Here is a 25,772-nt window from a genome sequence, read left to right as displayed (position 1 = left end):
AATTTTGGTGCTCGCAGCCACCCATGCTCGCAGCTGTATCAGCTGCATTGCACGCTTCTTGGATTTCTCGGTGTAGTGAACTGTAGGTTTCGTGCTCGTAGCATAACCCTCCTCCATCCCTCCGCTTATTGAGCCAGTGGCAAGACACTAGCCACCTTGTCCACCTTCCTCCACGTTGTTGCACTGCCTTGCGTGAGTGGTGCGCTGACACCCTTGCGCCACTGGAAAGTGGCTCGTCCTGTGCGCTGTCGGGCCTCAGTGAGAAACGGTGTTGATAATCTCTGTGCGTTTTCCTCGCGGCCCTTTCTTTTTCGGCAGGCGATAAGGTTCGCAATCGCCGAGAGACTGATAGGGTCGCCGGCCTCGTGACGGGGGGCGGATTCGCGCCGCTGTCAGATCTACCGCGCGGACCGAGCACGCCACATTCCCTTTTGCCGCTGACTGGACTTGCCTATCGACCACGGCCTGCTTTGCACTGCCGCTAGTACTGCTCTACGATGGCTTGGACCAAATACCAAGTGTTCCTCGCCCTCATGCTCGTTTTCACGGGCTCCATCAACACGCTGGCGACAAAGTAAGTTGGAGCTGACCTAAACTTTCGCTCTTCAGCTGTACGGAGCTGTTCATTTTGTATGGTAAACAGTTGGCACACATGGCGTGAAAGACATTCCTGGCTTGAGAGAACCCAATTTCATTTGTGTTTGATTTCAGATGGGCGGACAACTCCTATTCCATCGGTCGGGACGGCAAGCTGAGGCTTTTCGACCATCCTTTCTTGCAGGTCAGTTGTTTTGCTTTCGAAAAGTGAGTACAATACATAGTTTGTGCGTATGATTGTATTGGCGCACTTGATTGTATCAGCCGTGCTGGCTTTTGAACCTGTGATTGCTACTGGGTCGAGAGCGCGCGGTCACGTCGCACATCGTTTGCCTTGTTTTCGCTTTGTAACCACAACGCGAAGCGCATCTTCAGCGTTCTCGCCTGCCGCTGACGTGTGGCGATGCGGTTGACTCGACAGTCACGTGCGTTCGTGACCTAACTCAGTGCCTCTTTGAGTCATAATGCACTTGATGAATGATAGGCCCTTTTCTTCCGCGAGCTGTGCAGCTTCTTCCATACTTGCGCAACTTGCGGTGTATTCGAACACAAACGCGTGTGAATCACCATTCGCCGAGTTGACATGCGCCGTGTGGGGGGCGTGCGTGCCATGACTGGTTTGGCTCTAGAAGAAAGAACTTGTTATCGTTTGCTAAATAAGGTAAATTTTTTAAAGGACCATATCGGCGATTGACGGTGTGCCGGCGGGCTCTTGTGACGCACTTTTATTGCCCTTCATCATAACCACCGTTACCAAATTTTATTTTTTTTTAATTTTTTAATTTTTTTTTTTTTTTTTTAGGACCAAGACCAAAAGATTCTTTATCGTCACAGTGGTTATGAAAAGTCTTGCGGGTCATACATGCCTACTGCAAAAACAAGCTGCTTAGCAGAATGTTCACATACGTAGCATATAAATGTCGTTGGTCCCTTTGCCCGTATTCACATGCATTATTTCCTCTTATTGTTTGTAAGAGTACTGTGCAGTGAGTCTGCGGTTTTACATTATATTCACTGGAAATGCTTGGAGGCAGATTTCTGAACAGAACAGGCATCTGGGTGTGTGCAGTTTTGCTCAGTCTGCATGCAGTCACAGGAGTTATTTCCTAAGAACGCCAGACAGGAATGTTAATTTTCTGCAGGTTAATTAGTTCTATCTAGCAGCAGATAACATTGATAAAGGTTGGAGAGTTTTATGTTAGTAAAGGCTCAACTTCCTACCGGGTCAACTGCATGCTTTGATTTTCCTGAATAGTGTTTAGTCTCTGTAGCAGCTGGGCGCACGCAGCGTGAAACGCAGCCTGAGTCATAAATCTTGATTGTGGCCACCTGTGTCACAAAGTGCTTAGCCAGCAATTAGTGCATCTACGTTTTTAGCACCTCCTCATCGAGAACTGGTGCCGCAAGTTATGCCCAAGGAGGGCTTGAATGCATCTAATTGGGACAAGGTCCACGAATGGGCACCCGCACTGGCTAGGGTCTTTAACAGCGTGCAGTCTGTAGTTGCGCGTTTTCTTGAAATTTCGCTTTGCATTTTGCACTGAACTGAACTTGGGTAGGTACCATGCTCTGAACTTCATAAGCCTCAATTTGGGTGTCTTAATACAAGGTGACCACAGACTAATATTGATGAATTTTCATTGTGTGGCCAGCTTGGAGGAGCAGCCAGTTTGCACCTGTCTCGGTGCGACTAAAGGAAGTCATTTTCTAGCCATTGCATATGACTTAATTTAGCTAACTTTGGTCTTAAAAGGCATATTGAGTTTGATGGTTGATCAGAAAATAGTCCTGGAGGCAATGAAACAATCTGTGAAGCCGTTGGGTAGGTACTCCTAAAGGGAAGGCAGTCTTTATGGACATGACTTCACTGCCAGAAAAGTCTTCTGTCACATTAGATGCATACAGGTTGCAGCTGCAGCATTTGTTGCTGCATTCTGCTGAATGCCTCGGGTAATGTGCAGCTTACAGACAACACAAAAAGAGCATTCTCTGTTTAGGTATCTGCTCTGCATAATTGGAAACGTCCACTGATAGGCATTCTGTACAGAAAGTGGCATAAATTAATGATGTCATCTCATTAGTTGCCTAGAAGCTTCCATTGCCTTCAAATCAAGCACAGTTACCCGTTCATGCTTTCAAATGCCCTGGTAACTATTGTGAATGTTCATGGCACAAGTTCTCTGCAGTCACTGATGCGGTGGCAAGTACAGTTTTAACTAAGGTAATCTCAGCTGCGTTACGAGCTGCAACCATTCCCCGCAGATCAAAACAGACATATGCTCTTAGCCAGGGCGGGAACTTGTCCTGATTAGCTAGAACGCTCAACTGTCGATTTCAAGGACATAGGTTTGATTTCAACCACAGTGGCAGCATTTTGGTGGAGGCAAAATGCAAGGTGCTGGTGTACTGTGTGATGTCGGTGCTTGTTAAAAAACTCCAGGTCGGTCGAAATGTCTGGAGCCTGATGGCACCATCAGCCAGTGTCACTTTGCCGTATTAAACGCTACAAACCAAACAGACATGAACTGACAGTTCTTTTCTTTGTTAATTACATCAGAGCATTCGCAGTGTCAGTGAGCAAATCCCATTGGTGTCTGTGCTGATACATCCGTCACAGTAGTCTCGTGGAATGTGATAAGCCCTTTTGTTCTCGTAGAGCCACTCAGTGAGAGTGTGCTGACCTTCCTTGTACAATAGGGGCTTGATTTGTTATGTCATTGCACAATTACTGCTGTATCGCACATCCTGTCAAACTGCGGTGACACCAAAGGGAAGATTTTTAAAACTGAAATCACACAGCTTATCAGTGGAAGACTTTATAGGGGTGCAACACCAAGTGTCCAAGATATCCGCTCAGTTTTCTTGTACTGTTGCTCTCATTGATAAGGTTTGGTTTGGTAAAACTATTTCCCACAGTAGGGGTCCTGGAGGACACTCGGCTAGGCGCCAGGTGTAGAGGGCAGCTCCCACGTCGGCACAGAGAGCCCGAAGCTCTCCGCCGCCGCGCGGGCCTCCTGGACAGCCCGAAGCTGATCGTGCAGGGAAGCACTTTTTAAAACTTTGTCCCAACGTTCCTTGTTCTTGGCGTAGGCGTCGCTCGATGACAGTTAAATTTTAATGGCACGAGGTTAGCCTGGCCAAGAGTGTCATGTCTGACTTAATTGGTCTGCTCAAGTTTAGCTCATATGCCAGTTTCCCAATCTCTTCACTCAAGAGAAGCAGAGTCCAGTAAAGAAGCCTTTAGAGGTCTGGCAGGTGTTGCTAGAGGTTTTTGTACCCTCCCGCATGTGGGATGGATGACAAAAACAAGCCAGGTTGTCGTAGCCTTTTTGACTCTTGGGAACTCTAATAGCTTGCAGGAAGTGCTGGAGAGTCTGCATGTTTTCGCTTCCATTCCTTCTGGTCTGCCATACGTTTAAATAAAAGCAGATTCTGCGTATGCACGCATGACACCTCAAAATAAGCAAAAATTCAAACAACTCTGCTTAATGAAACAGTCAAGGCGGAACATTTTAGGTCATAATGGAAAAGGTCCATAAACTTGCAGAGTCCAGTAGACAATCACCATTTCTTCATTGCTTTGCCACTTTTTTCGTCAGATTACTTGATTGTTGCGACGAGAAATACACATTATTGTCCTGAAAAAGTGCCGTGTTGTACCTGCCACAACACTTCAGCAGCAGTTGCTTTTGCAGCCATTAGCATACATGCCATGTGTGGCATGTATGCTGTGACATGTATCATGTCATTGAGCCTAGTGCAACAACTTGGTGGTAGCATGGTATCAGATATTTTAGAAGTATGCTTCCTCTTGTGTTTTTCTGTTGGCTCAGTCACTATTAACATACATATGGTTTAAATCTTGTGAACTCTTCCTTTGACAAGCTCACCTCTAATTACAACCATTTGTACATTATTTTATGGTAAATCCATTGCTTGCACTTACAGAAAGGTTAAAACAAATTCAACTGACTTCACTGTATAGCGGTACTGTATTGCATAACTAAAGCATGTCTATTTTAATGAAGCTAATAATATTTGCTTACAAAAATTTTAGCGCTGCATTGCTAAACAAACACCGAAAAATAAAGGTGTGCTAAATTTTCAAAACAAAAATCACTTAGTCGAAACCCCAGTTGCCAGCAGTTTCAGTATGGGTAGTGCCATAATGAAGCTGGCAAAGGAAAAGGCAATGGATGAATCGTCCGTGGATTTAAGTGTTCAAAGGAACCTGAACTTAAACCAAAAATTATAGGGGACACACGCTCTGCCATTGAGGGTATGACTCGATAGTGTGGGCTACCACTTGACATATAAAGCCCCGCTTTAACCAATTCTTATGAACGTGCCTGCGTGGCTTAGGAGTAGGTTGTCTTACTGAACACCCAAGAGCATTGGATTCTTATGAGTTGGCAGTTCCTTCCAACTTTGATATCATGGAATCTCATTAAGTTGCACAAACCATCAAAGAATCAGTGTCCAGCCATGTCTGCTGCCTGCCAGCACCATGCCCATAGTTTTTTGCCCACACCGTTGCTGATACCGGATTTTCTAAATAATGGGACCTTTAACATCAGCACTTGAATAATAAGTACTCCAAGGAACTGAAGGTTTCCACAGAACCCAGTTTCATTGGGCCACCAACGCGGTTACCTTCCAACACGCGAACTGTGGCCAGTCCACACTGTTGTGTTTGGATTGAACCATCTCAGTAACGCAAAGAAAATGATCAATCTTTATTTCACGACCATCATTTATAGGCTCTCGTAGTGACGCAGCGGGCGATAGGCAGCACGCTATCGCTTGAGATGATGACATGCTTGCATGAGGCAGCACACCATAAAGTGAGCATGTTTCTGCGGCATGACCGAGCACAAAATGTTGCACTTAGCCTTCTCTTGGGCATGCGTGTGTGTCCTTCGCCTTGGTTTCTATGGCTTCCCTCAAGCTGCCTTATCATGCATTCACACTGGCAATCTTTTTATAACTTGTGCATTCTCGTCCCTTGTTTCTACCTGCGCTGTTATTGAAGTCATGATTAACCAACTAGCCCAACGAGCATCAATCTTTTTGTAGCTTTAAAAGGAGGAGACATCAAATTTTTCGTGCATTTTTGGTGTCAAATGATGCACGAGACATTTTAAACAAGGATCAATGGTCAGAATTCAGCTTTGCTAAATAAGTATTCTATAGAATTTCTTCATGCGTGCAGTTTTTGTCCAGAACACAAAAAACACAGTATGGGAGCTCTTTGTTCTCCCAGTGTCATTCTGGCTTCTGTGGCAGTTTAACCCCAGCAAATTAAAGCAACAAAATGTTGATTATATTTCTGCTTTGGCATGCTTTGCATGTCATGTCTACTTGTGGCATTGCAAGCACTCTTCAGCTACTCAAACTACCAGAGAAGGAATGAAATATTAATTTGTTGCTTGAAATTTTGCAACCATTGCTCCACACTATGATACATGTTTTTGAATGTCTTATAGATTATTCCTCAGCCAGAACAGCCTGCACAAAATATGGCTTCTCTATCTCTTTACATGGCAGTATTATTTGGAGTGTTGGTTGCAGCTTAAGGTAGACAAAGCTGTGCATACATCTTTCTCTCTAGTCTTCAGTATTATATGTGCGATGTTGTATGAAAACATCACCAGTGCTTCAAAACTACAAGAAAAGATGTGCACTGAACCAGTCTTGATGTTGTGCACACTAGGCGTGTTTAGACTATGTTTAGACTATGCTTTCTTTATTTTGGATGCTGCATTATCCTGGTAATGATTTGAGAGACCTTTTGCGTCTAACAGAGAATCTGCTTGCAGATTGCAGAGCAATGTGGCATTCATTGTTGCATTCAAGTCCTCACTTTTTATCAGTTTTTGCTTACAAGGTGCACTTCATGTTTGCTTGCATTTATCTCTCCACATTGTAGCAGTGCACACACAGGAGATAAGGCGAATGCTTTTCTACTGATAGGTTTGCCTTCAAAGCAAGCGAGTTTTAGCTTATCACCTTTGCACTACTAAACATGGCAAGAGCTGTGCGACTACAGGAACAGAAGGAAGAATGTACAAAATACAAGTGCTTCGTTTCAGTTTTCTTTTCTTAGTCCTTCTAGTCGCGCTACTTTCAGGGCATCAAGAAAGCAAAGCAGGCTCTTTGCCAGCTTGTAGAACATTGCAACTCTTCCATATTGCCCAGTATTGCACTCGTATGCAATTTTTAGTCTGTTCAGTTAATCTATTCTGACAAGCTGTGGTGGCCGTAGCATTCAGAGGCTAAGGATGCAGGCCAGCTCTGTCTCAGTGGAGGCAACGTGCAAAATTGACAGTGCTGTGCCATGAGTATGCACATAGGAGGACCATAGGTTGTTGAAATTCATCCAGTGCACATCTCTCATAGCCATTTTGAAGCTTTTGCCTGTGAGAATCTGTTTATCAAACAGCATTTACCTCTTTATGATTGCAATTGCCTTGCAACAGGCACTTATATGGCACTATTGGGACGTTTTATTTGCTTTCACAGTGGAAAAAATTGGGAGTAGACAAAAGCATGCAAAGGGTGTTGGAACAGGTTTCTTGTATCAACCCCTATTTCTTACCACATTTATATCAGCACCTGGAATCTTGTATCAAGCCCTCGTTGCTTCCTGTGTTTAATGACAACACATCAACAGGTTTCAAACGTGAGAACGAGATGCGTAGAGTGAATCATTCACCAGTCTTCATTGCTGGGACACTTGTCTTCCCATCATTTTTCGGCCTGTAGCTTGCGTTTGGCAACTGCACTGATATCCTCTTACATTCAGTGTAACTTGGTGTCATGAATGAAAAGGGAAAGAACTACAGTGCAGTCTAAGCTTGTGGACCTCGCCGCTCAGCATCCATTCTGGAACATTGTGAATCTTTCAGGGTGCCCAACCTTGCACTCTTCTGCAATTTTTGGTCTGTTCAGTTCGCACGTTCTGACAAGCTGCGATGGTTGTAGCATCCAGGTGCTGAGGCCAAGGAGGCAGGCTCGAAGGCCAGCCTGTTGAGGCAACGTGCAAAAATGCTGGACTAGTTCACTGAATTAATCGTGCGCTGCCTTTTTTCTTTATCTGACATAATTTGGCAATATCCCATAATTAGAAGTTCAAAGGGGTGAACTTTGACGTTCTAGGGGTTCCAGACTTGCTCTTTGCTATGTCGGCGGTAGTATGAGAAAAACAAAAGGAAAGTTTCACTGATGCCGTACCTGCATATTATATGCATTGTGTATGCGTCAGCATTGTCTAATGCAGGCGATGGGACAAAACACCACATGTTATACTTATGGGCAGTTGACAAATCTGTGCTAACCCGTGTTGCTTGAGGTAATAATAGCTTGAACATTTTCAAGAACATCAAATATTAGGCCATTGTTTAAATTAGATGCATCCAAAACTTCTGGAGTGGGTATAGTGGCTGGAGCTTCAGTACAGTATTTGTACGGAAGTAGGGGCTTTTACTGGAGAACATTCTCCATGGGTGCATGGTCGGATTTCCTTTTTTCTGATTTGCACTGAGGATGTGGCCTTGACATTGTCGCCACTGCCATTCCTTGGCAGCCTCTGGTGGAAGATGCACTCTGATCGCCTTTTTAGCGTGGACTGCATTATGGCTTTGGCTACCACAGGCGGTGGGCATGTTCCTGGGTGAGCTGTCGTGCCTGCTAGCCTTCCGGTTAGTCTTCTGGTACTACTCGCGCAAGGCCAAGGCAGGGGAGCCGGTTGAGCTGCCGCCCAGTGCCAGCGGCAGTCGAGACTTCAACCCATTGATCTTCCTACCCCCCGCCATGTGCGATCTGGTCGGCACCTCCATCATGTACGTCGGCCTCAACCTCACCTATGCCTCCAGCTTCCAGATGCTGAGGGGTGAGTCATGATCTGACATCCGGCTTATGCTTTGTGCTCTTAGCATTGAGCTGGAACGAGTGCCAGCTCCTGCCTGTGATTGCAGCTGTTTTAGCGCACCTTGTTTGATTCACTTGTTACTTTATTTTACGTGTGTAAATCATTTATGGCTTAGTTTCGCACATTGTTGTTTGGGAATCGCAGCTGTTTTTTCAAATAGAGAAGTTCACCAATGATAAACAATTTATTGTCAACTTTTCCTTATTGACTCTTGTGCCTCAGTGGCTATATTCCATAGGGCACAAGGTTGCGGGATCTCAGCCTGTCTCTTGCTGCTCTCTCATCTGTGGCATAGTGAAATGCTTTCATTGTGTTGTAGGCTTCGGCTTGTCCCATAGCAATTCCTGGTTCATGCGCTGCTTCGCCACATTCTTTCAGCCTTTTATCTTTTTCTTTAATGCAACACACGACGCAAGCACGATTTAATATTCCAAAAGAAACAAGGACAGGACAGTTACCAAGCTTGACGTGAGAAATCTTCGGTCTGCAGTAAGACTTACCCTCAAAGTCTGTGTTGATGCTTTTACTCTAAGCCGAGGTGTTACATATTTTGTGGCAGGTTTCTATCTAAAGCTGAAGATGTGAGGGGAATCAGATGATGGTAGGTAGGCGAACAGCCTTCCATCTGTGGACTGGAGTGGCGCTGGTGCCTCTGAAGAGATTGCCTTTTGAACTGATTTCTTGAATTTCATTGTGCCGCCACTTTTTAGCGAGACATTTTCATAGGTCCCATTATGAAAAAATCCGGTGTTGGCATTTTGAGCAGGGAATCAAACATGCATCTGGCAGGTGTTAGTTGGCAGGTCACGTGGCCAGGCACTGACTGATTGGCGGGCTGTATAACGTCACAAGACCACATGACGTGGCCGAGCTGACGGGAGCTGTTCACAAAGGACGAGATGGGAATTGAACCCGGGGATCCCGAATCATTCTACCCTTAGGCTTGGGCAGTTAAAGCGTGAGTTCATATTTTATAGGGAGGTCTATCGCATAATGTGGTCATTTACGACTGTAACTAATCAATGTACGCAGGATAATAGAAGCAAAAATTGAGGTTTATTGATTAAGCGAGTTGAAAAGTGCACATATCTGAGAGAAAGTTTCCAGGATGCATCATCAGAAACCGTAGCCAATGGCGCAGTTGTTAGCCGGTGTATGGAGACCAGGCTTAATTGTCTGAAAGTCTGACTCTCATGTTGTCACACCACCTGGTGAAATCAAGAGATTGCCAAATAATGTGGCGCAAGTATGTCAGATTTGCTTTTCTCGTGTCCTGGAAGCGTTTGTCCCCAGTAATATGTTCAAAAGGGTCCACAAGCAGAGTCGCAGATAGGAGCCATTAATACAGTCTCTTCATACCCTTGGAGGCAGAGCTTAATCATTGCCAAAATGTGTCCTAGCCGGTGCAGGCATTTTGGAGGTAGGTAGGTTCGGTCGGGTGTAGTTGACGCTGGCGGCACTTCTCTAGAGATGGAGGTTTCACTAATTCAGGTTTCGCACAGACAACTCCAGCATTTTTGTCAATTGCTGCTTATACTTCTATTTAAATAAAAGGTGGTTTATGTTACCATAATGATAGTTTGGAAAGAGTAACAACAACAGTACACTGTTTTAGCAGTCTGTTTCTGCCTTTGGTGGCTGAGCAGTGCTTTCTTTAGTTGAACTGCAGGCCACATAATCCGTCTGCTGTTCATTCAGTGCCTGAGCAGAAAGATCAGTGGTGTCTTTTTTGCCCTTTAACTACACTGCGTCCAGACAAAGGTAAAGTGGCCTCACATACTGACACAAAGGCAACGTCTGTAAAAGTGATAGAGCAGGCAGAAAACAGGGGCTAGGGCATTCTCGCTGGAAAGCATTCTAGGGCGAGCTGGTTTTCTCCCAGCATTGTTTGAGCCCTAGAGTAGTCCCCTATCAGCAGGTGTTGCAGCGGTGATGTCTTCAGCAAGACCGTTGTCACGTGGCTGTGCAGACTGAGTGGGTCACGCTGTGACCCTTATCAGAAAGAGGCCACTGTCGTAAGATAGGCAGGGTCGACACAGGGCCTGGAATGCGGTCATTGTCTTTGGTACTGTAGGAGAAAAAAATCTGAGCACATTTCAGTGTTTCCCTCTTGATTACTGTTGCTGGCTTTTTCCAAACATAGTGGCAGTTCACAATTCAGAAGCACTCATTGCAACTGACATTGTGACCTCTGATGCCCATGAATTGGATGGCTAAAGTAATAATAGTTCATCATAACCATCACAGATAACCAGACATTGAAACAGCCTTGCCTAGCGACTGAAGCAAGCCTTCAATGATGTAGATTTACTATGTAAAAGACATTTCTGTCACTGCATCTCCTCTATTAGACACCTTGCTCGTCAAGCATGGGTGAAGTAGTAGAGCAAAAGATAGTGCTGCAAAGCAGGCATGAGTAGAGAAGAAAATGCCACTTAGTTGTGAATTGCAGCGAGGTGGTAGCAACTTTATCATCATGGGGCTTACAGTGCAGGAAAATTGACGCCTGGGGCCAAGCATGCTGCAAACTTCAAGAGAGCACTTTGAGATTCATACTGTGCAGTGGGTAATATGCAGTTCAGCAGCTTGCAATTAAGCGTCTTGTTAGGTATCTTTCACCACTAGCGAATGGTGCCAGCTTTTATGATGCTCCACAAATGCAATCACATGACTTCTCTTGCTGCCTGAGCAGAGGATGCTGGAAAGGATTTATGCAAGTTAAATAAGTCACATATTCTGTTAACTATTTCCCAGCCATAGAGTTCCCGCTGTCCACATTAAGGTCGTGGTAATGTGATCGTCGTGACAATAGCAGCACATTATTTGTGCTTTTCTCCAGGCGGTTCATCAGTGCCGCAATGTCGAGCATATGTGACAGATCTGTGTAAGCCTTGATCTGGATCCATTTGTGGGAAGCTGCCAGAATCGCGGTTATTTATGTTGAGAATGGACACTGTTGTACGCGCAGTGAGTATTTCAGGCAGCGAAATCACTGTCTTGGAGTTGTCAGCAAACTGCTTTCAAAGTTGCTGTATTGTCCAAGATCTGGTATTGTTTCTGCTGCCGCACTTGCCTACTTTGGAATAGTTCAACAAAGCAGTCCAATGGCGCCGAATCCTCCAGCACAAGCTGAACATAACTGATGCACATTTGATATTGCATTGGCACAACTTGGCATTCTGCATAGCTGCGAAAGTCACTACGAAAAACTGGAGGTAGTATGTGCGAAGCCTCAATCTTTGACCTTTGAGGGCCTGTTGTTTTGGCAGGTGCCACCAGCTCAAGCTTCATTGAGATGGCAGGGTGACATCAGATTGCAGTGTCCCTTTGGATCCACAGTTAGACATGGCGCCTCTGGGCCATGCAGGCATATTCGTATGGTTTGGTTAAAGTGGGGTTTATAACTACGTCAGGTGGTCTTTCGCAATGCGACTGTATGCTAATCACAATGTGTGGTATAATAGAGGCAGAAATTGAAAGATTTAGTAAGGATGTGCATGTATGTGAACGATGATCTGTAAGGGGAACTGACCAATTAGAGCTGTTGAACACCTAGTAGGAAAGACAGTGGCAGTCATCTGTAGTTTCCAGCATAAACTATGCCAGTCTAATGCTTTTGCATGTTGTAGTACCAGGTTTAGCCACTTTAAACCTCTGCAATTTTGGGGGGGTGGGTAGGATTTAGTGGCCCAGTGACCACTCACCCCAGACCGTTGGCATAGCTGCTTCATGTTGTTCATAACAGCAGCAACATAATATACACCAAATGATAGCTGCAGAATGATTGTTGCTTCCTTGTTCTAGCGACCGATAAAACTCTCCATTTTCTTTTCACTCTTTCTTTCTCAGTCTTTTATATCCCAAGCAGCTGCTGGTATCGGTAGCGGGGACTATTTTGTCAGGTATGAAGTCTTCTCAGGCGAGCATGGAGAGCTCATCCATTAACCAGCGGACAAAATAAAAGATAGCGGTCATTCCGTACATTCATCACCTCTCGCATAGGCTAAAACATATAAAAAATTGGGCAGGTGTGAAAGTTGTGCTTTCGGCTCCCGATAAATAAGGAAAAATGTGCAAAAACGTGAATGGTACGAGAGGCATTGGTCAGGGCTGTACCATAAAACACAAAGACCCTTATGTGGTTTGCCAGGAGGGGTGGTGTACTCTGTTCCACTGTCTTGTGGGAAAACATTACCTATGTCAGACAGACGGGACGTTGTATTAACGAAAGACTAATGGAGCATCACAATAATGTTTTTGGTACAGTAAAAGAAGCTATGGGGATACACTGCAGGGACTGTAAAAGCGACACTTGCCAGCCCTTTCTAGAAGAAGCAAAAATAATCAATAGGCATAATGACCAGACAGTTCGGGAAATTTTAGAAGCTAAAGAAATCAACAGGATAAAGGGCACTTGTATCTGCAGCCCGTCCATAGCATTATCTGAACATGAAGTAAGAATTATGAACACGGGAAAATGATGCGGTGTGAAATCCTGTATGGCACATGTTTCTCTTGCATATCTTACGTTTTCTGGTGTATTGTTTATTTGTTCTTGTTTCCTTTATTGTGTAATCGTGTTCGTATATATATATATGGATGCAGGCATGCAGTAAACTTGTCAGTTGAAAGTTAGCGCTCGTCTTGTTGTCTTCCTTCGTCCCTGTTGTTTTTTTGCGCTGTTCTACAAAAGTCTTTTCACTCGAGTGCTTTGTGCCTAAATGAGTATTTAATGACTCGGAAGAATGTTAGGCAAGACCATAAAGCCATAAGTGCAAAACATGCACTGCCCGAGGTGCATTTTGTAGCAGCAGAGCGACACAGGTTGATTGCCTTTCCATTGTCATGCAAGTGCTTCAGACAGATGGCGGCGGAATATGTTCTTGCACGCAGTTTTTAACTGTCATGAGGAAATATCACTCGGGTCCTTCTATGTATCTTGCATTGTGTTTGAAGCTGTCATTCTTCATATGTTTTGCAAGGCATCTTTCTTGGCTGCCTTGTAAACTGGAGGGGGGCTCATTTTGACAGACCTGTTGTTGGTGAGGGCTTTTCCTAGCATGCTTAGCTGGGTCCACAAATGCATGGAACTTTTTCTCTGAGAATGTTGTGTTTATAGCTTAGTCTTTGATGGTTTGCTACACTGTGCTTCCAAGATTTATCATTAGCCTGCAAGGTGGTTGCACCTTTGTTTTAGATGTCAGTCAGCTACTGTTCACCTTTTGTATTTGACAGATGCCCTCCCTAACCACTTCCTGTAAATCGATACCCATTAGCAAATGTAGTTTGCCATTCTGGTTGTGAAATTTACCAATATTTATTACTCCAGGCTGATCTGTTCCTTAGATTCAATGATTTATAAATGTAATTTGTAATGCAAGATGACAACTCGTTCAAGCTGGAAAAATGTGCTGGTGGTACCCCCAGAAAGCCCCTTTTTTTTTTTGAAGGCAACACTGTACTAATTACTGCTCCGAGCCATAACTGCCAGAAGTACTTCATGCACACTGCACAAATCTCGCCCCACCCCCACAGGTGCGGTGATCATCTTCACGGGCCTGCTGTCAGTGGCGTTCCTTGGTCGACGCCTGCGCACATATGAATGGCTTGGCATCTTCACAGTCATGATTGGCCTGGTGGTGGTTGGCATGTCGGACATCCTCTTTCCCGACAGCCATGCCACCAAGGGACCCAACAGCATCATCACTGGTGGGTACTAGTTGTGGCATATCACCTAGGTTTACTATGCGGCTCCTCTTTACAGGTGCATTAGTGTTCTTGCTTTGTTTTTATTGCGAGAGTATTAAGGTCTTATTTTTAAAAAGTCCAGTGCTGGCGTTGATAGCGAAAAATTGCGAGCATGCCTCGACCATGCCAGGCAGTATAGCTGTGCATTGATCAGTGAGCGAATCGTGTGCGTCATGACCACATGACATGACTGTGTCTGGAGCTGCCAACTCTGGCACCCTCGAAGGTGCAACTTATGTTAGCCCTAATTTTAAGTTCCTGCGCCACTGCAATGTAGACATGCCCATGAGTGTTAGCTGCTATATCCAGGCGATGTATATAAATTTGTTGTCTGGATTCCAGACTACTGGACAGCAGCCTGAGTCAGTTTGACATGTGACATGATGCGTTAGGGTGCACTTTGACAAATACGGTAGAACTCCGCTATTGTGAACTGAGATATAGTAAAGTGAAACTGACGTACCTATTCGTCCTCCATAAGTGACTGTAGATTTTTCTTTTGTTTTTATGAAGTCTTTTTTTAATAAATACAGGTTATGTAGTAAAGTTGTTAATGTGAGCAAATACTAAAACGTCCGCCTTGAGCACTATAGTTACTGAGGCTACTACTGCCCCGCTAGGACTTCGCTGCCTCTTGAAGTGAACATTCAAAACTACGCATACATCTTCGAGATCATATTGTCCAAACCCACATGGAAATGCGATCGTATTAGGTTTACAAAAATGCATTCCCTCTTTAGGTTGTCGCTTGGTAACAAAAAAAAAGGTATTATGCCAAAAGACTTATTCAATGGGGTATCCTATCAACGAGATTTTTGTATTGTGTAATGCATGAGCATTCATGGGTCGTCACGGGAATTAGCCATACGCTCAGTAAATAATTTATGCTTGCATTTCTTCTCATGCATTTTCAGCTCAATTCCAGTGGCCATATGGTGGTCAGCGCAGAGTAATATTATACACAGAAAGCAGACAGCTGACATTTAGTGACTGTGGCCCACCTTGACGTGCTGCCCTGACCTTTAGACCGGGTGACTTCTCTCTGCCAGGTGATCTGCTGATTGTCCTGGCCCAGGTGATCACCTCTTCGCAGATGGTCATAGAGGAGAAGTTTGTCACCAAGTACAAGGTGGCACCCCTGCAGGCAGTTGGCTGGGAAGGCAAGTGCTGCCACTGCTGACTCTGCACCTTCTTTTTTACATGCAGAGCAGCAACGCAATCTGACAAACTTCCGCAAAACTTCCAACTCCAAGAGCATTTTCTCATGTATCGCTGTCATAACAGATCCCAGTTCTTTTTTTCCAAGATGGGTTTGTTGTGACTGGGATCGGCTCAGAATTCTGCTTTTGGGGCTTGTTTTTTCACTGTTGCCGGCAAGCAGTCCCATGCTTCTGCTGTCCCCAGTCAGTCTGAAAGTTTGGGTGCGGGCCACTTGTGAACTGTGCCTTTTTCGTGCGCTACCTCTGGAGCCCACATTCATTGATTACGCAGATTTTTATCCAGTCCTTGCAGGTGGTAGTTGGTGAAGCAATTGCTTCAGGCTAAAATAAACTCTTTCTGGTTGCAAGTAGCTTTCGAACCCTGTCTGAAAAGATTGGCTTCACTGGCCACTGGGTTAGACCACTACGCAATCGCTGCTGCTTAACATTCTTAGCTTTAAAATGCCAGTCTCTCTCGCTTTGCTTCGCATGTCATTGCCTTCATCAAATCGCTGCTGCCGAACATTCTTAGTTTTAAAATGCCAGTCCTTGCGCGGTGCTTGGCATGTCATTGTCTTCATCAACTTTCATCTGATGTGCAATAGATCTAGAACGCAAAACTATCATGCTGCCTGCTTGAGGTGCATTAAGTGGCCTGAAATTTTTAAAGTTGCTACCACTAAGACCATTGCTCACTGATTTTAGATTTTTGTCTGAAGCTTGATTGACCTTGAAAATTGATCCGCGAACCAAAACTGAAAATAAAGTGACGCCCAGAGTGCACCTAATTTTCATTTGGCCTAACCACACTAAATCATCACTCATTTTGTAAGCATACCTGGCAACTCTCCCGAATTGTCTGGGAGTCTCCCAAATTTTGATTACATCCTAATTGTATGGACGCGACTTCAAATCTCCCGAAAAGAGACTGCCACAACCTGGCAGTTTTTTTCTAATTTTTTTTCAATTCGTTTTTACCTGTGCTATAGCTGTAATCCCATAACGTGCTATAATATAACCATGCCGGAAAGCAGTGCAGGAGTCAGCAGTATGCAGCTTGAATAGACGGCACCATCACGAACACGAGCAACTGACGTGTGCTGCCATGGACCAGCACGAGGAGTTTAACGCTTTCACGAGCCTATATACCACATTTACACAACTAAGTCGACTGGAATGTAAGTCGGCCCCCCAAATCGCATGTTCCGGAAACCACTGAAACATGGACAGATAGCAACACACACAATTTTTTTTCTTTGTATCGCATGTTCTAGCGCTGTTTTAACATAATGTTCAACCAACTAGCCCAACCTAGCCACTTCGGAGAAAATAATGCCTGTCTATACTATTCGTCTCCACTTCAAATCTCGTACGTATTTCGGCGATGTAGGCGGCATGCTTAGCCTCAAGTTCTGGATGGTATACCAACCGTATCCCTAGGAAGCCTCTTCACTTGGCGTTGAAAATTTGTCTCACTCTATGGGGGTTAATTCTCGTAAGAGAGAATGCGCCACGGGGGGGGCTAGACGCTACAGTCACCTTCTAGCCCCGACGTGCCAGCCCTAGCAGACAGAGCTGTGACCCCCAACCCGCGGTGCGAGAAATCGCCACTGCGGCGGGTTCGGGCCAGAGGGGACAAACACAGAGTTACGTACTCGAACAGAGTTTATTGCACTGCTCGAGTACACGGCAAAGGAATAGCAATTAATAACAACCACCGTGTAGCGAGCGAACGCCGCGTACGGGGGTGAAATAACAACCACCTAATAGGGAAGCGCGTCAAGTAGGTGAGAGGAAGTGTCTGCTCACCTGACACAGCTTCTCGCTCACATCCCGTTGCGGTAAGAGCCTACGGTCAGCGGGCGATTCTCGGTGACGGCGGTGGTCTCCTCGGCGGAAATCATGAACCGCGCGCGTGCGTGCCCATTCGCCGAAGACCCCCCGAGCGAGTTGCTACAGTCGCGCTCCTCAACTCTGAACGGGAGAGGAGGTCTCCCGGTTACGCCGGCAGGAAAGAGGGAAGCCCGCGGCAGCGTCGCCGCAGGGCCCGGGAGGCGGCGGGGGGTGGCCAGCATGCCCTCTCCTCCGCCAACCTCTCTGCCAGCGCGCGTAATCACGCGTGTTAATTACGCGCGGGCGTTACAATGGAGGAAGGGGATTGTGAATCCCCACAACTCTCACCACCATTCCCGCATAACCTGGTTAGAACCTTCGAACTTGCTGCCCACAACACAGATCTTTCTTCGATATAAATGATAGCTGCCTCCTTGAACGCTGCACGGAACTAGCACCGAATGCTTTTTGACTGAAGAGCTTATGACAAAGCATGTGCCTGGTCATAAAGTCAAAAGTGCGAACATGTGAACCACGCACAAACTCAATGAACGATCGGTGTCTGCTCTTCCATCAACCATCAATACTCCCTGGAAGTGCCGCCGTGTCACGTGACCCGACTCGACTGACGTGCAAAAAGCGAGCGTCGCCGCTATTTTAAAAGTGGCTCTTGCATAAACAGTCGACACTCCCAAAGGTGCAGTTTGTGCTGCGCAATAAAAGTTTGAAAAGAAAAATTCTCCCCGAGAAGCATGCACGTTAACATAATTTTGCACTTGAAGCCATAGAGCAAATAAATTCGCCGTATCTTTGCTGATATTGCCGCGAAACCTTCAAAACTGTATTTGTTGTTTTTTAACAGTCGCCGGCATACAGGCTTATCACTGATTCTGGACCGCGTATCAGTTTTTATCTTGCTTTTATTAAGGATGCAATGCTTTGTTTTCGATCTTAAGTCCCCTTCCCCCCCTTTCCCCCCACATTTCTGATCTTCGAATTCTAAAAAAGGGGTTGGCTTACAACCGTGTAAATATGGTACTTGGAAGAGTTTCTGCCGATGCAACAACAGAGAGATCAGTTCAAAATAAACTAGTGGGCTGCCACTCTCACCTCTTGTCAATGTTGTCAGCCTCAATAATTTCGAAATTGCTACACTAAAGAAAAAAAAAGTGCCCCCCCCCCCCCCCCCACCCACCACCACCACCACCACTGCCACGGCGGTCTCCCGAATTTTCATGTTGCTAGGTTGGCAGGTATGTATATGTGTTGTGGTCCATCTTGGGTCAGGGGCATTAATGCGTGAGCGTTCATTCAAATCACATAGTAGTTTAAGCATCTCGCTACTTAACGCATTGACTCAATGTTGCCTTAGTAGTTGCCTTGGGTGTCCCTGTTTTGCGGTGAGCACAGCTTTTCTCTCATACCAGCAGATGCTTTCGCCTGTCTTAGATGCCCCACATTATGGTTTATGGGCAGACCCTGCAGCCTGGGAGCATTTGATGGGGGAGGTAAACTTTTTACATGATTGAACTCTATTTTGTCACCTGAATTTTGAAACATTACTCCATGCCAACCAATTATTAGTTTGCATTGAAACTATGAACAAAGCTTGTCCTCTGTCAAGTATAGTACCAAATCCAACAATTGCATGGGTCGGCCACGCATGATGCAAAGCCAGAACTATCTGCGACGACACTGAGGGACTGAAAACCGCCAACGCCGTCAAGTTTCTGCCTAGAGGAAAATGCCCGGGCACTTTGAATGGGGGCAGTTTTTGATCCCTTGATCCCATTGCAGACAATTCTGGTTTCACATAGTATTGTTGTCAGACTTGGCATGAGACGAAGAGGACACAAATACGCTAGCTTCGCGCACGGTTTCAGCAAAAATGAGACTACGGTTGATGTAGAATTTTCGTTAACTGCTCCAGGGTGCATGAGAAAGTGTAACCCGTTTGCTTCCATTGAAAAAAAAAGAAGGCTATACTTTCGAGTGTTAGAAAAACATTTGATTAAATGAAATATTTGTGGTATCTCCCTATAACATTTGCCAAAATGTATCTTTTTTTCTCTCCGGTACCGTCGATGACACCAGGCACTGCGTATACAGGGTGGCCAGTTTTTCTAGCACGATATCCCCCCCGTCCTTCAGCAAATCTGTAGTTATCTGATCCTCCAACTGATTTCCCCCTTTTCATAGTTTCTAGTGCTTTCTTGACCTCGTCCTTCGTCACTGGTGGAACGTCTGACTGTTTTTCCCTACCGCTAATCTCATTACGGTCCTGACTACTTTGGCTACTGTAGAGATCTGTATAGAACTCCTCGGCTACTTTGACTATCTTGTCCATATTAGTGATGACGTTGCCCGCCTTGTCCCTTATGTAATTGTTGTTGTTATGTCCCGTAGATGTTATTCTACTTGAACTTTGTGCATTACATGCAAAGAAAAAATAAATCGCTGTGTGAACTTAGTGGAAAAAATATAACAGAGAAGATTGTAAAGGGCATGTATATGACAAAATAAAGGAAAATATATCAGCGCATGCAATATATTCTGCAGTGCCTCTTCGCCTAGTTGTGAAAATTGGTACCTCAGCGGGATATGTTGTTGGGCAAGTTTGTTCATCAGGATGGGGAGGTAGTGCACAAAAAAGTCACAAGGGAAGACAGGACTGGGCAAGCACAACTCGCAAGTTCCTTTCTCTGGTGTCAAAGCTCTTTCTGGAACATGGAAAGAAGCAATTTTGGACGTGTAAGAAAATATATTTTTTTTAGTTCATCATGGCTCTGAACTATATCGAAGTACAGCTGATTGGCCTTTAAAGGGCAGAAATTGAAATGCCCAGCTTTAAAGTTGTCTCGGATATGTAATTTTATTTTTAAAAAATTGATTAAAAAAGTATGTTAAGAAGTGCTTGAATATAGCATTAAATATCCCAGAATGTAAAAAAATATGCCAAATTCTTTCTAACTTCCACACACAAAAAAAATCGTCCGGCTTATCTAACTTGCTCTTTTTGCCAGTGATAATTGTGCTGCCCAGACAAGTCCATGTGTTGAAATGGTGACTCGACCTGTGAACTGAGGCTCCCTTATTCAGTGCTCTTTCATACTTGCTCTTTTTGTGCTCTATCCCACCAGTACACATTGCTCAGGTCTGGGCCCAGTGCTTGTGCCACTCGTGGCAGCAGTTCTTGGAAGCATTGAAACACTTGTTACAAACACAAGTTTGGACCCGGATTTTCTTCTGTTGCTGCACAGCTTGCAGTGTTTGTGTTCTTCTTCTTCTTCTTTCTCTTTGTGGCGCAATGTTTTGCAAAGGGTGGTGGAGTGCGAGCTTGCTTGACATAATATTGGCCAGTAGTCGATGGTCTGGATCGGTGTGCGCCTGTATCACTGACCAAGCTGAAATTGGAGCCCCCAAAGCAGCCTTCTGAGTCTTTGCTGCTGATAGCATAAAAACAAAATTGCGCAGTTGAAGCGGCTGAATTGCGCGATTGTTGCCAATTTGTTTGTACACCATGTTTTGCTCGCTCAGTTGCCACCGGTGTAGGCTGAAGCCAAATGTTTAAATGCCAAACTGCACCCTAGATGGAAGGACATGTTCCAAGGTGCACAAATCTGAGCTTGGCAGCAGGTGCAAAATCACAATGCATATTTGCACTGCACCGTATAGGGCGCCCAAACACCAGTGCATGTTCCATAAAATTTTGCCGACAGCCATACATTGGTTTCCCTTTGAAGTGAGCTTTGTGCAGCCGAATTCTTTTTATTAGGCTAACAGTTGGGAAAACTTTAAAACTGCCACAGGCGGCCAGCACAGAGAGCTGTTTCTCTTGCATATGAGCCCCTCTTATTTCGCTTGGCCATTTCTCTCTCGGCCGCCTTAGTGAAGCCAGTCAGTGACGGCAGACTCCTTTCCTGAGCACAATTTTGCTGCTTCGTAGTGCGAGCCTTGTTTTCTCGCGGATGCATAGTTTTGACATGCACCATTTCATGGGCCTCTCTCTCCGTGCAGGCTTCTTTGGTTTTGTGGTGCTGGGTGTTCTGCTGGTGCCCATGTACTTCATCCCGGCCGGCAACACCATCTTCCAGAACCCCGGCGGTCAGTTGGAGGATGCCATCGATGGCTTCATCCAGATCGGCAACAGCTGGCAAGTCTGCGCTGGCGTTATCGGTGAGTCCACTGGTTCTTTTCCCAGGAGGGATTTTCCTGGCCAGGTGCTTTGGGCCAGTCATATATCTGCTACTGATTGAGGGTACGTAGCTCTGGCTGGGAATTAGAATTTCATTGTTTGGGATTGATGCTACGTGCATCTGAGTTTGTTCTTAGTGCAGGCATTTTTTTTTCTCATGAGAGAGGCCCCTATTTATGTGTTCGTACTCACTGGTGAATTCATACCAGTGGCCTTTCTGCCAGCAGGCTGCTTGTGCTTTTACAATAAGGGCAATGAGAAGTTGGCAGTTGGGCGTTTCAGATTTTCCACAGCTCACAGTGAGGGTAGCAGTTGTTAATTGTGAGCCTAGCACATTTGTAGCACCTAGTGCCACACATGAGCATTGACTGTGTGATCCGGATTTGTACTTTCACCATTAAAAAGCAGGCCATTCCAAATGCAGAATAGATTTGGCAGTGGGCCTCCTCAGGAGAGGGCTGCAGCAATCACTTTGGTATCGCTCTGTGCCAAAGAGAGAAAACTTGGGCACTATTCACTGTGCACGCCTGGTAAAAAAAGAATACTAATGAATACTAATACTTCACATAAAGGCAAGCTTGATGGACACAGTGTAGCTTGCCATTTTTTGAGATGCTATCTTTTAACATTGATACTTAGTTCCTCAGGCCAATAATTATAAAGTTAGCTAATTAGCCTTTACTTGTTATTAAAATTACTTGTTACTTGTTTACTTGTTATTAAAACTGCAGTTTAGGTTAGGCAACCCTGAAGAGCTCTCAGTTGATTTCCCTGGGCTTGGGCTTACCATACCTTTTTTATGTGTATACAGGGGGCGTTAAAAGGTAATGTTTGTTGTTGGTAGAGCAGTTGCAGTATTCTAAGAATCTTTTAGACCTCTTGCATGCCATCTCGTTCTTATGCCCACCAGCAGCAGTTGCAGGCACCATTTTCTTTCCCTGTCCTCTGTGCATGTGCAGGTACGGTGCTGAGCATATCCTTCTTCAACTTTGCCGGCATCAGTGTGACCAAGGAGCTGAGTGCCACCACGCGCATGGTCCTGGACAGCGTGCGTACGCTGGTCATCTGGCTCTTCTCGCTGGCCGTCAGCTGGCAGAGCTTCAACTGGACTCAGATTGTTGGCTTCCTGGTGCTCATCCTGGGCATGTTCCTCTACAATGACGTCATCGTGCGGCCATTCCTGCTGCGCAAGGGCTGCCTTAAGGAGAGCCAACCGCAGGACGACCTCAGCGGGCTGGTGCAAGAAGAGCGCGGACCGTCACAGCCATCTTCTACCGCGGATGTACCGGGCCCCTGAGGTGTGCGCAGAGGATGGCACCTTTTGGCTGGGGACATGCAGCAGCGGACCTACTCTAGTGCTCCGGGCACCAAATCACTGCAACTCGTGTGGAGATCACCGTTTGGCCTTCTGAAGGCACACTGAATTGGGAACTGCTCAGAGGCCAAATTACCGTTCAAATTTAGAAAGCTTAGGTGCTCGTCTGAGCTGCAAGAGCTTTTTCCGTACTGAGAGGTCAGGCGCAATTGTTTGCCGGTGCTTGATGCTTAGCATCGGCTTACCTGTTCACTTGCTAGTAATGCGCGAGACATTAGTGTCTCAAAGTAACGCACTTCCAAGGCCTGGTCAATTCCTGGTGGCTATCCCTCTGTCTCGTTTATCACAAAGACTGAGTGTTGTGCCAGCGAGACCTTCGGTGCATTGCCATGTTCCTCCTCACTTTAGAAAGGATGCCCATGGAAGAGTTCCTCCGTGACTGTTATGAGCGCTCATGGAAGCACCCAGTGCCTGCTAGTGTTAAGTTTGGAGGTGGATGGTTCTCAAGGTTGATGTTGTGTGGCAGACGCCACTGTGCGATAGTAAGTTCTGTCAAATGTGTGCAGTGCTCACTTGTATGCAGTGTTATAGGTATGCTTCTGCCACAGTGGGTTTTATTCCTCACCCATAGATGCAAACTTACTCGGGCAGCAGCAGGGCTGTTCTTGTTCAGTCTCCAGTTCCTCTGTTTTCTTCGCTTGCTAGCCAAGAGCAGGATCTGTTCTGTGAGAGCATTTGCCACGCTGCACTTTCCTGCTGTCAAAGGTAACCCCAAATTTAATTATCTGATGTTCAGTCAAGAAAATCCTAAAATAGACTGTCCAGTCCACTCAGCCACTAGTGTTGTTTTGCGACTTTTTCCCATTTTTATTTGAAGTACCTGTACACTAATCTCCCCATGACTACAATTCCATGTCACATTGGAGAATCTGGTATTCTCTCATTATCCAAATCCGTGGGAGTAGGAACTCTCATCTTTTAGCTGTTGCATTCTGAGCTCCCTGCCAAATGGTTGAGAAAAGTTTTTTCTTTTTTTGTACATTTTGCACTCCTCGTTCCGCTGCATATGTACAGTGCAGTTTGGCTCATTGCATTCCAGGCCTCCGAGAGTGCCAGGCAAGCAGAGCTGTCGTGCACTGTTCCAAGTCATGCGAATCTGCCCGAGAGCTGTATATAGGTTGCTCTAGTTTTTTTTTTTTTTCCTTATTGCCAAGACATGACACACTAGGAATTAATCGAGTATTTGGAAGAGTGCTTGTGTTTATCAAGTCAGTGTGCATTGGAAGAGTGCTTGTGTTTATAAAGTCAGTGTGCATATCAATGAATCGTAGTGTCACTTGGGACAGCTACGGTTTTAAAGTTTTATACCGTGTACATAGATCTTTCTTGCGGGATAGTATTTTTAGTCAAACTGTACACATGAAAAACAGTGGTGCTTTGGCGGAAGGTGTGGTTAATGCAGTCAAGTCAGCTCTGCGGACCACACACATACTTTTATCACGAAGTGCCTTCTTGAGTTTCAAGTTTTCCCACTTATTATTGCAGTGATGCTGTGCTGTAGAGATTTTATTCCCTTTGGTATTAATGTTGTTCCCGGCACTAAATTTTAACATGTGGATGGTGGTTTCTTATCTGGCTCCCAAGGAATCCAATGCACCGCCATTTAAGTGCTCTTCATAAGTGCTCTTTAATTAAAAATATCTGTCTACCTTGTCTTGTCGTTTTCCTCTGGCTGGTTATCATCACTAATCTGTCACTCATTCCCTTGATGCTAAAATGCTGTGTGACAGCATTGCATGGAACTTTTGTGTATGCTGGTTGTGTGTGCTGGCACAAACTTTCAGGCAGCCATTAGTGTCTGCTCGACTCTTGAAGGCTTGCACTGAAATGCCGTACTATATATACACTGCGTGCTTGTGCCTCTGCAGTGAGTTTAGGATTTCTTTCCCTACCTTGGGAGAAACTGAACTTTTTTGGATTTTCTTTTTTAAATGCAAAAACAGATTTAAATTTCACGAACGCAAAAATGAAGCTTATTAAATGCGCTTGCAAGTTACACAAGTCAGAAATTTGTGCAAAACTTAAATTTGAGTGAAGGTGGTACAGATATTTCTTTGCCTATAAATGCAAAAAAAGCTCCATAAAAAATTACAAGGGTTTAATGCTGCTGAGCCAAATATTGAGCGAAAGCATTAGCTGCGGGCGACCAAGCGTTCTTCTTCTCTTTCTCTTCCTCAGCCCACATATGAATCCCCGCTTTAACCAAGCCGTACGAATGTGCCTTGGTGGCCTATGGGGGTAACGTGAATGCCAGGGTCCTAGCAGGCTGATTCTGACACAAGCGTCCCATGTGAAACGAGAGACCTGAGTTGGCAGCTCCTGCCGACCGCTTGAGTTGGTAGCCCAGCTATCGCCCTAGTGTCACGTGGGGTGTGATGTCACAGCGTCACGTGGGTAAGACATACGTGGCTACCGCCATGCTATGCTGAAAGCTCGAAACCTAAAGTAGTATTGAAAATGTTTGCCTATCGATCAGTTGGAAGGGTTACGGGGCAGTTTGTCCACTACAGCGTCATTCTGCCATACAGTTTGCCCAAATGGATGTCCAGTGCATTGCTGTCTGCAGTACATTCATGCCATCACTGGAGAAGCTGATGCCACCTTTAGAAGCTTGTTGTAACTAGACGCGCCTAGCAAATTAAATCGAGAAAAGTTTCTGATTTGTTCTTGAACATAGTGTTCAGTCGGGTTAGAAGTACACCTTCAGTAATGAATGTTGACAATATATGCTTTTCAAGTAAAAACTAACTGCTAGCAGGTGCAATGCTCCACAGCATAGAAGGGAGAACATTTCGGCTTCATGGCTTCCATTTCCCTACCAAGAAAACCCGAGGCAGACTAAGGGATTGCATAGTAGCCATGTTAGCTGCAGTTTGGATGTGTTGCCATGCATGT

General features: G+C 45.3%; 1 protein-coding gene across 1 annotated transcript; it reads left to right on the top strand.

Annotated features, from left to right (window-relative positions):
- Tango9 (transport and golgi organization 9) lies at nt 1-24,530 on the top strand. Its single transcript, XM_084597402.1, has 7 exons — nt 1-574; nt 712-781; nt 8,251-8,488; nt 14,063-14,236; nt 15,325-15,435; nt 21,325-21,483; nt 22,462-24,530. The coding sequence occupies exons 1-7, from the start codon at nt 498-500 to the stop codon at nt 22,797-22,799; spliced, it is 1,167 nt and encodes a 388-aa protein (XP_084453528.1). The 5' UTR covers nt 1-497; the 3' UTR covers nt 22,800-24,530.
- Nucleotides 24,531-25,772: the final 1,242 nt, after the last annotated feature.

Source organism: Amblyomma maculatum, chromosome 3 (assembly GCF_055883805.1).
Source record: "Amblyomma maculatum isolate TAMU_Amacu chromosome 3, ASM5588380v1, whole genome shotgun sequence".
Taxonomy (NCBI): Eukaryota; Metazoa; Arthropoda; class Arachnida; order Ixodida; family Ixodidae; genus Amblyomma; species Amblyomma maculatum.
This window is presented reverse-complemented; position numbering and strand designations above follow the sequence as displayed.

Coding starts and splice junctions, on each gene's coding strand:
- Tango9 (XM_084597402.1), top strand. CDS start 498: ATGGCTTGGACCAAATACCAAGTGTTCCTCGCCCTCATGCTCGTTTTC. Junction 14,237..15,324: donor ACCCAACAGCATCATCACTG/GTGGGTACTAGT, acceptor TCTCTCTGCCAG/GTGATCTGCTGATTGTCCTG. Junction 21,484..22,461: donor AGTCTGCGCTGGCGTTATCG/GTGAGTCCACTG, acceptor GTGCATGTGCAG/GTACGGTGCTGAGCATATCC.